Source organism: Aedes albopictus, chromosome 3 (genome assembly GCF_035046485.1).
Source record: "Aedes albopictus strain Foshan chromosome 3, AalbF5, whole genome shotgun sequence".
NCBI lineage: Eukaryota > Metazoa > Arthropoda > Insecta > Diptera > Culicidae > Aedes > Aedes albopictus.
Window position 1 is genome coordinate 287665872 of NC_085138.1, and position 15493 is coordinate 287681364.

General features: G+C 42.3%; 1 protein-coding gene across 1 annotated transcript; it reads left to right on the top strand.

Annotated features, from left to right (window-relative positions):
* Positions 1-400: 400 nt before the first annotated feature.
* LOC109415834 (angiopoietin-related protein 2-like) lies at positions 401-2995 on the top strand. The gene is made up of 3 exons (XM_019689773.3): positions 401-578; positions 636-1406; positions 1463-2995. The coding sequence occupies exons 1-3, from the start codon at positions 445-447 to the stop codon at positions 1578-1580; spliced, it is 1023 nt and encodes a 340-aa protein (XP_019545318.3). The 5' UTR covers positions 401-444; the 3' UTR covers positions 1581-2995.
* The last annotated feature ends 12498 nt before the right edge of the window (positions 2996-15493 follow it).

Here is a 15493-nt window from a genome sequence, read left to right on the forward strand (position 1 = left end):
CTGAACATAACACATAACACCCAGTGGCCCAATGGATATTTTTTCGTTTGACAAAACGGGGCGTAAAGTGGTGGTAGCGTCTAATAGTAGACTCGATTGTATAATGATGCAACCTTATGCAGCAAATAGTGAAGAACTAGCACCTACTAGAAATCACAAAAATATTAAATGATAAAATCAAAAATCAAAACAAAAGAAAGAACTGTTATCAAACCCAAAGAATTTTACGAATAAGCTTATATAGCTCGTTTGATAAATGAGCTCAAACCCAAAGAACGATACTTGCACTGCGGTTTAGTGCTGTTTTGCGCTAACCACTGCCTTTGCGGTTGATAAGACTTGCCAATTTGCGTTTCCTGATAAGCTGCAGATCACTATATAAACCTTCTCAGACGCATCGACTGCTGTTTATATGGTTCAGTCATTCTATTCGTGCATACAAAAATGATGCGAACACTCTCTGTGTCTAGCATATTGCTGTTGATCGCATCGTGTGCATTCGCTAACGAAACTGCGTCGGCTTGCGAGGGCTTTGGCTATGAACTTGTGCAAACAAAGCTGGATTACTTAGAATATCGGTAAGTTTTGCGGGAAACTATTTCGGACGGCAACTTTTTATCCATCATGTTCTCTAGTTTCACAGAATTGTTCGTACAACTGAAAGAACAAGATGAGCTCTCTGCCAATAACCAGCGCCGCATTGAATCCGAGCAAAGGGAGCTGAACCGTATTGTTGATCGTCATGAGCGTAGGATTGTGAATCTGGTGGAAGGTATGAATGACGCGTTCGGTACGAATGTTAGTCTCATCAACGACCAAACTCGACAAATTCTGGAACTGCAAACGATCTGTTCCAACCATGATTTTATTTGGAAAACTTTGCACAATATTCGACCCAAAACAGGGCTTCCATTTTGCTCAGAAGATTCTGCCCGAGCTTCCGTACTGTGTAGAATGACTATTGCAGAGCAACCAACGACCGTGCAAATGGAACGCCATCGTTTTGGTGGTGATTGGCTGATGGTTTTGCAACGGTTCGATGGTTCGGAGAATTTCAACAGAAATTGGACCGATTATCGCAATGGATTTGGAACGGTTGGACGAAAGTTTTGGCTGGGGCTCGAACGTCTGCACCAGCTGACGAAGAACTCCGCGTACGAAGTACTCATGGAAATGGAAGATTTCGCGGGGAACTACCGGTATGCCAGGTACACGAAGTTCAGTGTTGGATCGGAAGCTGAGCAGTATTCTGTGAAAGATTTGGGTGTATACAGTGGAACGGCAAGTGATTCATTCACAACGCACAAGGGAAGGACGTTTTCGACTACAGAAACTGGTCAGTTGAAGAATTGTGCAGTGAGCTATACCGGCGGTTGGTGGTACTACCCCAGCGTCTGCTACGATACGTAAGTGAATTCTAGCCAGATTATCTCCAATTTATTCATCATTGCCCTTTTTACAGTCACCTCACTGGAACATGGGCGAGCGTTAATGAATGGACTTCAATAGTGTGGAAAAAGTTTGGCTCGCCGGACAATCTTGCTTTAAAGTTTGCTCGAATGATGATCCGAAAGACGTAATCAACTACACCTGTATATTTGAAGAAATAGATTTTTGCATTTATTATACAGACAATGAATATTATCACTATAAATTTTGAATTTATTGGAAGCACATTTTAGTGCTGCAATCAGTCTGACACCACCGTTACGATGGAACCACAAATGAAAATCACATCGTTGTGATTCCTGCTGGTGGTCATTTCCACACTGAATATGTTCCAATCGACGCTGGTGGATACCACCCCACAAGTTCCAGTTGAAAATCTTTATAAATCATCTGCTATTACAACTGATGCTGATCCAAAACCGCAAGAAGTCAGGAATTGGTCTCCGTATGGTGGAAGTGAACAAAGCTAAAGTAGGGTTAAAACCAAAGGAAAGTGCAATGGAACGGGTAGAGGCAAACACAACAAATAAGGAAAAGTAAATTCAAATAATGCAAAGCATGTAACACTTATACCCCTTTGAATAATGGGAATTATTTAAATACAAACAGAACATAAATAGTTTTTGCGCAAAAAATGTGAATTTTGTTTTAGCTCGAGAAATGATTTTCCCAACGCCGACCGAACGGTCGAACGTGATTTGTTCCCCTTGAATATCTCATCCCACAAAACTAGCGAAGCAGCGGTTCAATTATTTAGGCATCATTAATAAAACGAAACACGGGTGTTTAGCTCACTCGTGGTGCAAGCATAAATACTCCACCTACAACTTGTAACATGCTACATTTCTGGCTGTAAATTGAACCTATCTCCTGGTCTCCCCCGTACCATATCAGTAGCGTGCGTAGTGAGGGTTTTTTTTATTATGAAATTATAATTAGGAATGTTAAAAAGCAAATTTAAAAGAGCATCATCCAATTCATTAAGCTGCCTATAATCGCATATCAGTCCCATGTTTGCTGGGTTTCCTATTTAAATGGAACAGTTATGTGATCATAATAGGCATTTAACGAGGTAGACACTTCGTCGGTGTTCCACATACTTCATTTTGATCCAACCAACGTTGCGCGTATTAGCCTAATTAGTCTCGCCGGAAAACCGTGTTCTAGCATAATCTGCCAAAGCTCATATTTTACACTGCATCAGTTATTATTACCTGACATCAATGAATAGATGGTGTCCCTTGCAAGTTATACTCCCGCAGTTTGTATAGGATCATGTGCAGCTGTTGATCGGCCGTCACTAAAAGCAGCCTGGTATTCGCCGACGATGGGCTCCTTAAGAGGTCTCAGTCTGTTGAAAAGAATACGTGACAATGTCTTGAACGCTGAATACAGAAGTTTAAACCTTTTGAAATTAGTACATTATACTAGTGTGTGCCATTCATTATTGGTTGAAAATATGAAGAAATTCAATCAGCTTGTGAGAAATGCTTAATCCTTCCTCTTCTTCATGAGAATCTGGTGGATTGGTGGATACTGCTGGTCGTTTACTTATTAAATTACTTCGACTGGGTTCTCGACCTTCTCAGTAGAGATGGGCGAACCGTTCGCGAACGGTTCCGAAGAGCTAGTTCTAAAGAGAGAATGAATGAACTGTCGTTCGTTTTAAAAGAACGGTAGTTCTCCTTTCTCTAAAAAACAGGCAAACTGAATGTCTTGCAGGACTGTTCATTCAGCCTTTTCAATTAAAGCCTGTATCCTCAATAATCGGGACACAGAAATATGGCTGTAACTCTGCAATAGCTACATAAGAATTGCTCAAATTTTGCCTGATAATATCTTAAGATGTGTTTATTTCACCTGCAAAATTTCATGTGAATCGGTGAAGTATCTTTTGTTGTAGCAATGAAACAGTAGAACGCGAGCAATTGAATTTTGTACAGCCCCTGGTTTAGCTTATTAGTGCCATAACTTTTGAATTTGATAAAGGAAATGGCTGAAATTTTGAACACAAACCTCTCAATCTACTTTACTTGCATAGGCAAAATTTCAAGAAAATCGATACACTATCAACAATTTTATAGTCGAAACATATATTGGAGCTCACCGTGATTTTAGCCCCTCAGACAACATTTAGTGAGTACCCGACTAGAAAATTATATCAAGATTATATCATATTGTGTTATGATGTTATAATATTTTTCTATAACTTATTATGTTATAAACTAGATGCAGGATGATGTTAAAATAACTAAAATTGTAACAAAAAGTGCACTGGTCTAATCAGGATTATAACCTATTTTGTTATGATCAGATCAAAATTATAACAAAATGTGATATGAATGTTAGCTTCAGGATTGCTAGTTTCTATCAGAATGTGATACAATTTTATTAGATTATTGTTCAAATGTCAAAGAATCAAAACTAAATTATATTACAATGAGTTATCAAACATCAATTATAACATAATGTGATATGATTGAGTTATAGTATTTCAAAGGCACCAAGGATGTTGAACATGATTATATCACAATGAGTTATAAATATCATGGTATGTTTTAATTATGTTATATTCTTGTTAGGATTTTCTAGTCGGGTACCCCTTATTGTATCGATTCTATTGTTGAAAGTACTACACCAATAATCATCAAACTTTGCAGGCATAATATACACGTAATCAACTACCTTCTGTGAAAATTTCATAAAAATTGGCAGAGATATTCAGAAGTTATGAATGGACAAACATCGCACATGAAAAACATGAAACATTTTCACTAACACTACCTCCTATCAACACCAGTAACTTTCAAATCAAATGATAAAAGTTGATGGAATTTTGCAAGAAAGTGCCTCTATAGTTACCATAACTGCTCACGAAATTTCATAATTTTCCTCGCAGAACTTTGAATTGTAGCGGATAAGAACCACCTAGTATGCGAATGAAAATGGGTGATGATTGTACAAAATCGTAAAAACCACGTCTGTTTATTTCTCATCCACTGTTAAAAGTAATGCATCGATCTTCATGAAATTTTGCTCAAATAATAAACATACATCAAAGAGTTCTCAGTTAATTTTTGGCTAATTTTTATTGATTCAGTACAGAGTTACTGCCGTACTTCTATGTCCCGATTATTGCGGATACAGGCTTTAATGATTATTGGATTCTGTGAGAACGAACGTTATACATGATCTACCCATTCATCTCGCAAAATAGTACTCCGATAACATGCAGCCGGTCAAATAACGGCAATTCATAAATAATGGGTCAATCCACAGTATCACCATAGGCGAAACTACCGGGGGTGCCGGGGATGCCAGGCACCCCCTAGAATTTAAATGCATTGCTGTGAAATATGGGGCGATGACTGATGAATGGATGAATCAATGAACGTTTGTTTGCAGTGCACCCCCTGGCATGAAATCATAGTTTCGCCCATGAGTATCACAAATACTACATATTTTTGCAGAGACGGATTTTCTTTTTATGCTGTCACGTAAATAACACGGCAACGTACAAATGCCGAACTTAGGTTCACAAAACAACCATAAGAACTGAACGGAAGAACGGTTCAAAAGAACTAGTTCTTTCTGAGGAACTGTTCAATTGAGAATGGTTCCCCTATAAGAACTGTTTTGCACATCTCTACTTCTCAGTATTTTTAACCTCATTCAGTGCTGGGGTTTCTCTGCTTGACTGTCATCAACCAGGGTCTTGTACCATTTGGGCAGGTGTACCTATTTTGGGCACTTGCCGCTATAACTAAGTCAATTTCAAACCGATTGATTTGAAATTTTGTATAGAGTTAGGCACGTACAGTATCTAACCCTGAACAAAAATTCAAATCAATCGATTTGAAATTGACTTAGTTATAGCGGCAAGTGCCCAAAATAGGTACACCTGCTCAAATGGTACAATACCCTATGTTCTTGCTGAGTTGTTGCTGTTGTTGCTGGTTACTCCGTCATCATTACCTCTGACCCGTAACGGCCTGAGTCAGCACAACTCTAGGGGTACCATTTCTTGGACCAATTTGTTCATCTTCACGAATATTTGGAGGACTCCTAATAGTAATTACTGATGAAATCCCAGCTGGTATTTCAAGAGAAATTCCTTGTGAGAGAAATGGTGATGCGGACCTGGTGTGATGGTAAAAGCATGGTAAGTCACTGTCATGCCGAGGACATGGGATCAGATCCCACTCCCGACATACGCACAAAATGTTTCCTTCGGAAGGAAAGTAATGCGCGGGTCCCGCAATGAACCAGCCCCGGGTTGAAAAATGTAATGGCGATTTCAACTTTTGTGGGATTCGTTTTCTCAGTCCAGTATTTATACTGTTCCGATGTTTCGACCTTTTTGTTGTGGCCTTCTCCAGGGATTGTATTGTCTACCGTTTACCAGGGATGGGAACACTCATTTCGAAAGAGTTACACTCACTTGCTGTTTTCTCAGCTCAGAAGCATGCAATCAAGAAACGTTGTATGGCCGATTTTTGCCTTGTGATTTTGTCTGAAAGTTTGCCGAATACAATAGGGGTCGCACACGCGTACAGATGTCATGAGGAAGCTGCGAAGGCAACTCTCCACGAGGTGAATGTAAATTACACTCACCTCGTGGAGAGTCGCTTTCACAGCTCTGTAACGACTTTGGAATTCGTGTGCGACCCCTACTCCATTCGGCAAATTTTTTGACAAAACCACAAGGCAAAAGTCGTCCATACAACATTTCTTGATTGCATGCTTCTGAGCTGAGAAAACAGCAAGTGAGTGTAACCCTTTCAAAGTGAGTGTTCCCATCCCTGCCGTCTACTGTCATGAATAATTTGTCCTGATTTAAACATGAGAGGAGAGGAAGAGTTTTCATGCCTACTGTTTGCCAATGTAATAATTTTGCTACACTATCACTCAATAGTGTGTTGTGTTGTGTTGTGTTGTGTGATAGTACTGTTAGTGTATCATAAGAAGATTCCCCATTAATTGTTATATTAGTGAACAGCTGGCATGACAACTCTATCTCTCCTCTCATGGTTAATCCAGGAAAAGAATTTCATGACAATAGACGGTAGACAATACAATGCCTGAAGAAGGCCACTCCAAAAAGGCTGGAACGCCGGAAAAGTATAAAATACTTGTCTTGAGAGAGCTAATCGCAAAAAAGTTAAGAAGAAAATAAAAAAGAAATAGAAAAATCTGGAAAATTACGAGATGGATTTGTATAGCAATTCTTGGGGGAATCACAGGAAATATTTGTACATACCTACTAGAAATACTTGAAGAAACCTCAGGAACAATTTCAGTAAGAATTTCCCATCAGGCATTTGTGGAGGAAATCCAAGAAGATTTTTCAAAAGATTTTTCCATTAATTCTTTCAAGAGTTCCTTCCAGCTCCTTTGCCTACTGGAATTCATGCAAAAGTGCTGTGATTTCTACAGTTTTTTTAAGATGCCTCCACAAATTCCTTTTAAAAATTCTCCGACGTGGCTTAATTTACAAAGCTGCAGATAACTTTTGATAGGAAAAAAACATCTCTAAATTATTGATATGTTATGTATAAATGTCTCAGCTTTCAATTCATGCAAAAATTTTGAAAATCGATGGTAAAAAAATGTTTTGGTATGAAAATCCAAGATGGCGGTCAAAATAAATATGGCCAACCCAACTTTTTATTATTGTAAATAGTAGATCCATAGACTTAAGTTAGTAGATCTATCTTTCCTCTTTTCAACAACAATTCGTTTTGAGTTGGAGTAACTCTCGCTGAGACCGTCCCACTATTTACACCATGTCTTCAAAAATGTTTATGGTGGCGATTTTATGAAAGTCCTCCCCAAAAAAGTAAGGAAAATGCATTTGGTTAATGAAATTGGTGGACCCCCCGTTAGTTAGAGCCACAAGCATTTTGGCGGACCCCTCGATTTTTGTCAATTGTTGGTTCATTTAAACCGTTATAACTTGAAAGTTTCGCCAGAAACTACCTAAAAATTATAGGTTGTTGAAAAGAGAAAAGATAGGGCTACTATTTACAGTTATAAAAAGTTTGGTCGGCCATATTGATTTTGGCCGCCATCTTGGATTTTTATACCAAAACTGTTTTTTCACCATGTTGGCAACCACTGATTTTCAAAATTTTTGCGTCAATCGAAAGCGGGAACATTTTTACACAACATATCAAAAATTTAGAGATGTATCTTTTTCCTATCAAAAGTTATCTGCACTTTTGTGAATCATGCCACTTTTGCGCGCTGGGTCAGGTGCCGATTGTTTACATAAATGCAGCGTTATTTCATAGTGTTTACAAACATTTATTCTAAATCTGAATCCACTTATGAAAAGTTGAAAGTTTCAGCTTTTCTAAACACCAAAAAAGTTTAAAAAGCAATGCCCGCATCGTTGAGTTAAAAATGAGAACGAACCTCCGATTTGCCCTAATTTTGCTGCAGGTGCGTTTGTGTATACAAGCAGGCGCCAACTTTGATGCTGTTGCGTGTCATCGCCGGTGCGCATGGAAATGTATGGAGAAAACGTGTCATGATTTACAAAAGTGCAGATAACTTTTGAAAGGAAAAAGATACATCTCTAAATTTTCGATATGTTGTGTAAAAATGTCCCAGCTTTCGATTGACGCAAGAAATTTGAAAATCGGTGGTTGCCAACATGGTGAAAAAAATGATTTGGTACATAAATTCAAGATGGCGGCCGAAATCAATATGGCCGACCAAACTTTTTATTACTGCAAAGAGTACCTCTATCTTTTCTCTTTCCAACAACCTATAGTTTTTAAGTGGTTTCTGGCGAAACTTTCGAGTTATAACGGTTTAAATGAGCCAACAATTGACCAAAATCGAGGGGTTCACCAAAATGCTTGTGGCTCTAACTAACGGGGGGTCCACCAATTTCTTTAACCAAATGCATTTTCCTTACTTTTTTGGGGAGGACTTTCAGAAAATCGCCACCTTATACATTTTTGAAGACATGGTGTAAATAGTGGGACGGTCTCAGCGAGAATTACCCATATCCCATCTGCTCCAGGAGATTTGAAAGGAGCAAAGCTATTTAGTGCCCACTCAAGCGATTCTATAGTTATGATGCTCCGAGCCGAAGAATCATAACTGCACTGTGTACTGAATAAACATTCCAAAACTTCCTCATCAGAGGAAGTGAAGTCGCCATTTGGCAAACGAAGTTCGTTCACTTGGAAATCCTTGGATTTTGCAAGGATTTTGCTCAACCGACTAACTTCACTCAAACTGGAAACATTTGTACAAAGGGCTTTCCAATCGGATCGTTCAGCAGACCGAAGAGCTTTACGGTAGGCCATGCGAGCCGTCCTGAAAGCCTCCGATCCAGCCGAACGTCGTCTGTTCTAACTCTTTCTACATTGTTACCTGAGCTTGGCCAGATCAGAGTTCCACCGAGGGGTTCCCCTTGTGGTCTTCACATACCGTAGAGGGCAATCTTCTTCAAAAGCTTCCATGATGAGGACCGCTGTAGTACCAACGTCATCATCTAAATCACTGTCCCGACGGTAGCTTGTGTCCTCCATTGTTAGGCAAACGGACTTCACTTAGTCCCAATATTTCGAGCTTCATGCACCGCGCCTCACTGACAAATTGTGTCAGTTTGCCTTGTCTGAATCTCAACAAACCGTTCAGGAAACCAACAGACGAACATCAGGAACTAACTTAACGGCATCGACTTTAAGTATAAAGCAAAAGACAAGTATTGGAACATGAAACGTTTTAACGCTAATGATTCAGGGTTAGGTCTCCTATGCACCGTGATGGGGTTGCCATCTTAGGTAAAGCTACCGGTGGAGGAGCATTTCATATTCAGCCGCTGGATGCCAGTAGAGACACTGTTTTAGCCGCACCTCCTTATTGAACAGACGCTCAGGACATACCTCCTCAATCTAGCTGAAGCCAGAAGGACTTCGGGTTGTCTCGACGAATCTTACACGTGCATATGTACTCGCTCTGTACCATGTACGCCCATGATCCAGCGAGGTGACTGGATACCAACCGCATAGCAACTCGCGCGCGGAGAAACCTGGCAAAAATAATGCAATAATAATTAACCTTTAGTCATCCACTTCAATATATCTTGCATCGATAAGACCTCGGTCTTCTTCCCGTCTGCTGATGGCCGGTCGGCCGGTTGTGGTGCTCTATGGGGATTGTTCGAAGAAAAAAATCCGATCTCATTCCACGGCGTACCACCACCACCACCGCGCATGGTCTAAATGGCTCGCAGTGGGCTGCCCCGAACATTCGCCAACAGGTATATCCCGGCTGAATCGAAGAAAGCAAATGTTACGATTTTTCATATTTTCCCCAGCGCAGCAGCCGTGTTGAACCAACTTAGCAAGGCGACGAAGCGGAATCATCCATTCCCGTCCACCGCGGTGAAGACCTCGAAACGAAAGTAAAAATATTGATCAACCGCCCACGGCGTTTTGGGGGCCGAACCGGAGGGCGGGAGTAATTATATCTTGCGGACTAATTCAATCCTGTGGGAAGATTTGCGATTTGTTTGGTTTGCGTACCTACCTGCCTGCCCTCTGCCGTTTTCCCGCGGCTGTTCGCTCTCATTGTGAGCCGACGCGTACCTACTACGTGTTGATGAAATGGAGAAGCCCGATGAAATCGATCCACGATAAATAATAGTGGGCGATTGTATCTGTTAGGGTACAAGCGTGCGAAGAAGGAAATGCATGATTGTGGGATGTCTGGAACCGAAAGGGCCTGAAAAATCAACACAAATACTCCAAGATGACTAACTTTTACATCAAAAGTCGTATTACAAATATGTACTATGTACGGATTTTTCGATGATTTGGTATAAGTAGGTTTATAGATGTGTAGGTACATATTTATCACGATAGAAAAATGCCTTAAATAAATGAAGCTACAACACGAATGAGATGTCGATTAGATGAGGTTAGCGCGATTACAACAGGTTTTTTTTTTCTTAATTCGGTGGCTCGTTGCAATTTGCTAACTATGAAACAGTACACAGTTGCAAGGAAGTTGCGCTTTGAACACCAGGGTTTGACTAACCTTCTCATACACTTGGGAAAACGTTACGGTCGATTGAATGGAAACAACGTTATTCCATGGTAATTTCCACATTGTACAGACTTAATTTTCAACCAAATCAGCTCAAATTTTGAGAGGTTAAGATTCCGGTAAGATTATGGTAATCGCCGGGGCCCGTGGCGGAACTGGTCACTCGTTTGCTTCACAAGCAGATGGTCATGGGTTCGATCCCAGCCCCGGCACTTTCGTCAGTTGCTCTTTCCCCCTGAGAGCAGCTGACATTGATCCTCTTCTGAGCTAATGGCTCAAATGGACCCGGATATTTGGACATCGGCGAACAGCAACCCATAATGGACCCCCAACCGGACTGGAAACAGGAACAACCAAACAGCCACACATCAACATCCTCGTGCTCATCATTCTACCATGATAGGGTAGAAAGTGAAAGCAGCGCAACGGCAACCAGTTCGATATAGTACAATTAGAATATAATACATTTAGGCGCTGTACAAAGTGTAAGTACAGCTTCCAATTGGAATCGCTCACGCAGAGCTGTAAATCAGATTAAATGATTGAAGAATAAAAAAAAAAAGATTCTGGTAACAAAACAACAATGGATTTTTGGTGACTCTTTCTGACGCTATTTATTGATAGTTGATAGTTTATTGATAGATGTGGGGCAAATCACATTAGGAGCAGGAGCAGCAGCGGACGAGAAGCAGCAGCAGAAGAGGAGCAGTGGAGCCAGCCGGCATCTCCGTTCCGGCAGCGAGTAAGCGGATGGCACCATCCTCTGCTAGCCGGAGCGTCGAGGAGCAGCGAAGTCGACAGGAATGCGTCGGCATTTTGGTCGGCAGACTGTCGAGGTCACGACACTGGTGTGATTTGGGGGGATTCGGAAAGATAGCGCACAAAATATAAAATAGCAGTTTTGAAGTAAAATATTGTGAAAATGTTGTGTTTTGACGTAAACTACGTCTATGGGTAAGGTACGGTGATATAAATATTGGACCGGGCCTTCACAGTTTATGACCGAAGTTTGTATGGAGAACTTGGGGTGCTCATTGATATATGACGGGCTTGGTGGTCTAGTGGCTACCGCTTCTGATTCGTATGCAGAAGGTCACGGGTTCAATCCCTGGCCCGTTCCTTTCATCCTACTTTGTATCTTTCTATCAATTTTCTGCTCTACATATATAACTCATGTATATTCATATGTTCATAGCCATCGCTAGAACCAGAAACGAATTGGAAAAAGTCGTTTCCCTTCCTTCAAACTTCCACTCCACATTGCATAACGCCTACAAGTTATGCAACCAAAGCGTGCTGTGTCACTTGATCTTATTCACCTTATCCACCACACAATCTATCACCTTACGGACACTTTAAATAACCCCCTATCCATGGATCGTATCACCGACCCAACGGTGACTCCCAGATCACCCATCCTTTCCGTCTAACAAATACCCCAGTCCGTGCTGGTTGTGGGGATGCAGAGGTGCTCTGGGTCTTTAGTACCAACAACCAGCACACTCTAACATTCCTTTCCCTTCCCAACTGACTATAAGGACGTGGCCGGCGCCGTTTTTGATCCAAAATGTATGAGTTGCTTAAATTGCACTTTGAGAATAAGTGGAGTGTCCCAGCCCTTATTCATTTGGATCTCAGTGCAATTGGTACCAGCTCAGATCAATCACGGAGGAGCAACATGTATAGTCAGACTTGATCGTTTTGATCGTTTTTTTAGAACTTGGGGTGCTCATTGATATACGCATTAGAACGTGCCGAGCATATATTTAGGCGTTTTCGGTATTTATGTTTGTTTCGTTATTGTCTAACGCCTAAATATATGCACTGCGCGTTCTTATGCACATATCAATTGAACACCCCAAGTTCTCCATACAAACTTCGGTCATAAACTGTGAAGGCCCGGTCCAATATTTAAAAAAAAAATCTTTCACTATGACACTTCTAGGGTCCCAAAATCCTGTTCTTTTTTTTCTCATCCCATAACAAAATTTAGTGTTGAACGGTGTTATTTGTACAGTAGAGGGATACGTCGTTCAACCTTGTTAACCTCATAAAATCCTGATTTGCATTTCAATTCGCACAGTAACCCTTTCTCTACAGCCATCAGCATCAAATAAAAAAGTCTTTCTTTTCCCATTGTTGTCCTGGTGTAGTCTTTCACTCTACGCATCGCCGAGAAGCTTCGTTCAACAGTGGCGGTTGTACTGGGAACGTCCAAATCAACTTCGCCAATTTGAGTGTCTCGCATAAGACTTTCTCCAAGTCACCACCAACGATCATCGTTTGATCGTTGACTGTTTTCCCAGTGAGCTCATCGCGAGAATGCAGTACTTTAAGTTCGCCACCTAAGGCCGTTACAAATATTTATTTCACTTTTTGTCCCACCACTCTTTTCCTGGTCGAGGGGGGGGGGATAAAAATAATAAAGCATTTAATCAGAAAAATATTTAAAACTCTTCGGATTTGTTAAAGAATTTTTGGCAAGACCCGATATTTTGATAAATATTTTTTTATCTGCCCCCTCAAAATGCAAAATCCAGCCAAAAATTTTTGAAGGGGGGGGAGACAAAAAGTCAAAAATAAATTTGTATCAGCCTAATTTGGTACTGTCGAAATCATTGCCATACGGCTTTGTCCGTAGACCTCGACAGAAGAAGTGTACAAGTCGTCAAACGGTTTGGCTGATCTCAACTTCTCGATTGATTTGCGGCAATCAATGACATTCTTCTTGCATTGAATTGCATCAAGATCTTTTTGCTGCAAAATTCTATAAAGGACATCCGTGTAGCAAAAGATAGAAGCCGAAATTTTAAGAAGCACAGTAGGAATCCGTGTAATCCACGAGCAGTGGTACTTGTATCTCCATCCCAATCCATGTCACCAAAATAGATATCACCGAGACACGTCTATGTACCTGCATAGTTGTAGTTCACAACATTTATGCCTGAAACGATTGGTCGATCCTTGTCCTTGAGTCTCCCGTCATGACCACGAAAACTCAGTACGTGTGAGCCCAAACAGCAAACAATGTCGATCAATGTTCTCAAACCTTTTCTATTTTTACTCACTAGAAGATTGTGGCTGGTTTGGGCTACTTTGCGTGCATGATCAATGCTTTCATCAATGCGTACTTTACCGAACGTTTTGAGAGCCATTGAATTATCGATATGGTCCTTTGGCGAAGCATGCACTTTAAGAGCCACTGACAAATGATTCAAATTCGCGAAACCAGTTTTAGACCTTCACTTTATCAGCATGCCCATCGCAAGCCAATTTGTCCTTAGCTGCTGGCGGATGAGCTACTTTCCCAAGGCGAAAACGCAAAATACAGTATCCATTTTCGCCACCGCCTCACCGTGGGCGGTGAACTTTCAAATCGTCACTCCGAGTTTCTCCTCCTGGCCTACCTGAGCGTCAAGGTCTCCCACGATGATCTTGAAGTCTTGTCCTGGGCAGCTATCGTTCTCGCGTTCGAGCTCCACGTAGAATGTGTCCGTGTCATCATCAGTGCTCCCGGAGCAAGGACTGTACACTCAAACTGTACACTGTTATGTGCCTCCGCGGTGGCCGATCGAGCGGTTCACGCAAATGCTGGACCGCTTAACGACCGTGCAAACAGGGCGAAGGCCGGTGGTAATAGCGGGTGACTTTAATGCCTGGGCTGTGGAATGGGGAAGCCGTTTCACGAACCAGCGAGGTCAGATCCTGCTAGAAACACTGGCCATCTTAGATGTCGACTTGGCTAACGTCGGTACCAAGAGTACCTATAGTCGAAACGGAGCGGAGTCAATTATTGACGTGACCTTTTGTAGTCTTAGCCTAACAAGTAGCTCGAACTGGAGAGTAGATGATGGCTACACTCACTGCGACCACCTGGCGGTTCGCTACAGTATCAACTACAACAACAGCAGACAGTGGATAGAAGAAGAGGCGGCTAGGCCATGGTTTCCCAAACTGTGGGTCGCGACCCCCCAGGGGGGTCGCCAGCCTACTTCCAGGGGGTCGCGAGGGTCCGTTAAATACTTTACTGTAACAGACAACAAATGAGGGAATTTCTATGGGGGGTCGCGAAAACTACGTCTGCTGGCAAAAGGGGGTCGCGCAACCTGAAAGTTTGGGAACGTATGGGCTAGGCCAAGGCCAAGCCCTCGTAGGTGGAAGACATCATACTTCGACGAAGAGGTATTTAGGGAAGCGCTCCGCCGTGATCGAAACCTAATCGGTTTAGACGGCGACGAGCTGGTAGCGGTGCTCTCGCGTGCGTGTGATGCGACCATGCCTAGGCGAGTCCACCTTAGAAATGGAAGGTCACCGGCTTACTGGTGGAGCGACGCGATTGCGGACCTGCGCCGCGCCTGCCTACGGGCTAGGCGGCGGATGCAGAGAGCACGATCAGAGGAAGAGCGAAACGAACGGCGGGTGGTGTTCGCCGCTGCAAAAGCCGCGCTTAAGACCGAGATAAGAGCAAGCAAAAAGGCCTGCTTCGAGGGTCTCTGTCAGAGTGCCAATACGAACCCGTGGGGTGACGCCTACAGGATCGTTATGGCCAAGACGAGAGGTGTGATGGCGCCTACAGAGCAATCTCTAGAGTTGTTGGAGGGGATCATTGGAGGACTTTTTCCGCGTCATGATTCTAGTCCTTGGCCTCCTTTCGTAGGACAGCCGGGGACTGGGGCTAGCGATGAGGAGAGGGTCACCAATGTGGAACTTACGGGGATAGCTAAGTCCCTTAGCTTAGGTAAGGCCCCAGGTCCGGACGGAGTTCCGTACCTGGCCTTAAAAGTAGCTATTGCAGAGGCTCCCGAGATGTTCAGGTCTGCTATGCAGAAATGCCTGGACGAGGGAGTTTTCCCAGAAGCTTGGAAGAGGCAGAGCCTGGTACTATTGCCAAAGGCGGGGAAACCACCCGGAGACCCGTCGGCATATAGACCAATATGCTTGATTGACACGGCGGGGAAGGTGCTCGAAAAGATCC

Excerpts from the sequence above, each read along its gene's own strand:
- LOC109415834 (XM_019689773.3), top strand. The coding sequence starts at position 445 with ATGATGCGAACACTCTCTGTGTCTAGCATATTGCTGTTGATCGCATCG. Across the intron at positions 579-635 it reads CTGGATTACTTAGAATATCG|TTTCACAGAATTGTTCGTAC; the intron begins GTAAGTTTTGCG and ends CATGTTCTCTAG. Across the intron at positions 1,407-1,462 it reads CCCAGCGTCTGCTACGATAC|TCACCTCACTGGAACATGGG; the intron begins GTAAGTGAATTC and ends CCCTTTTTACAG.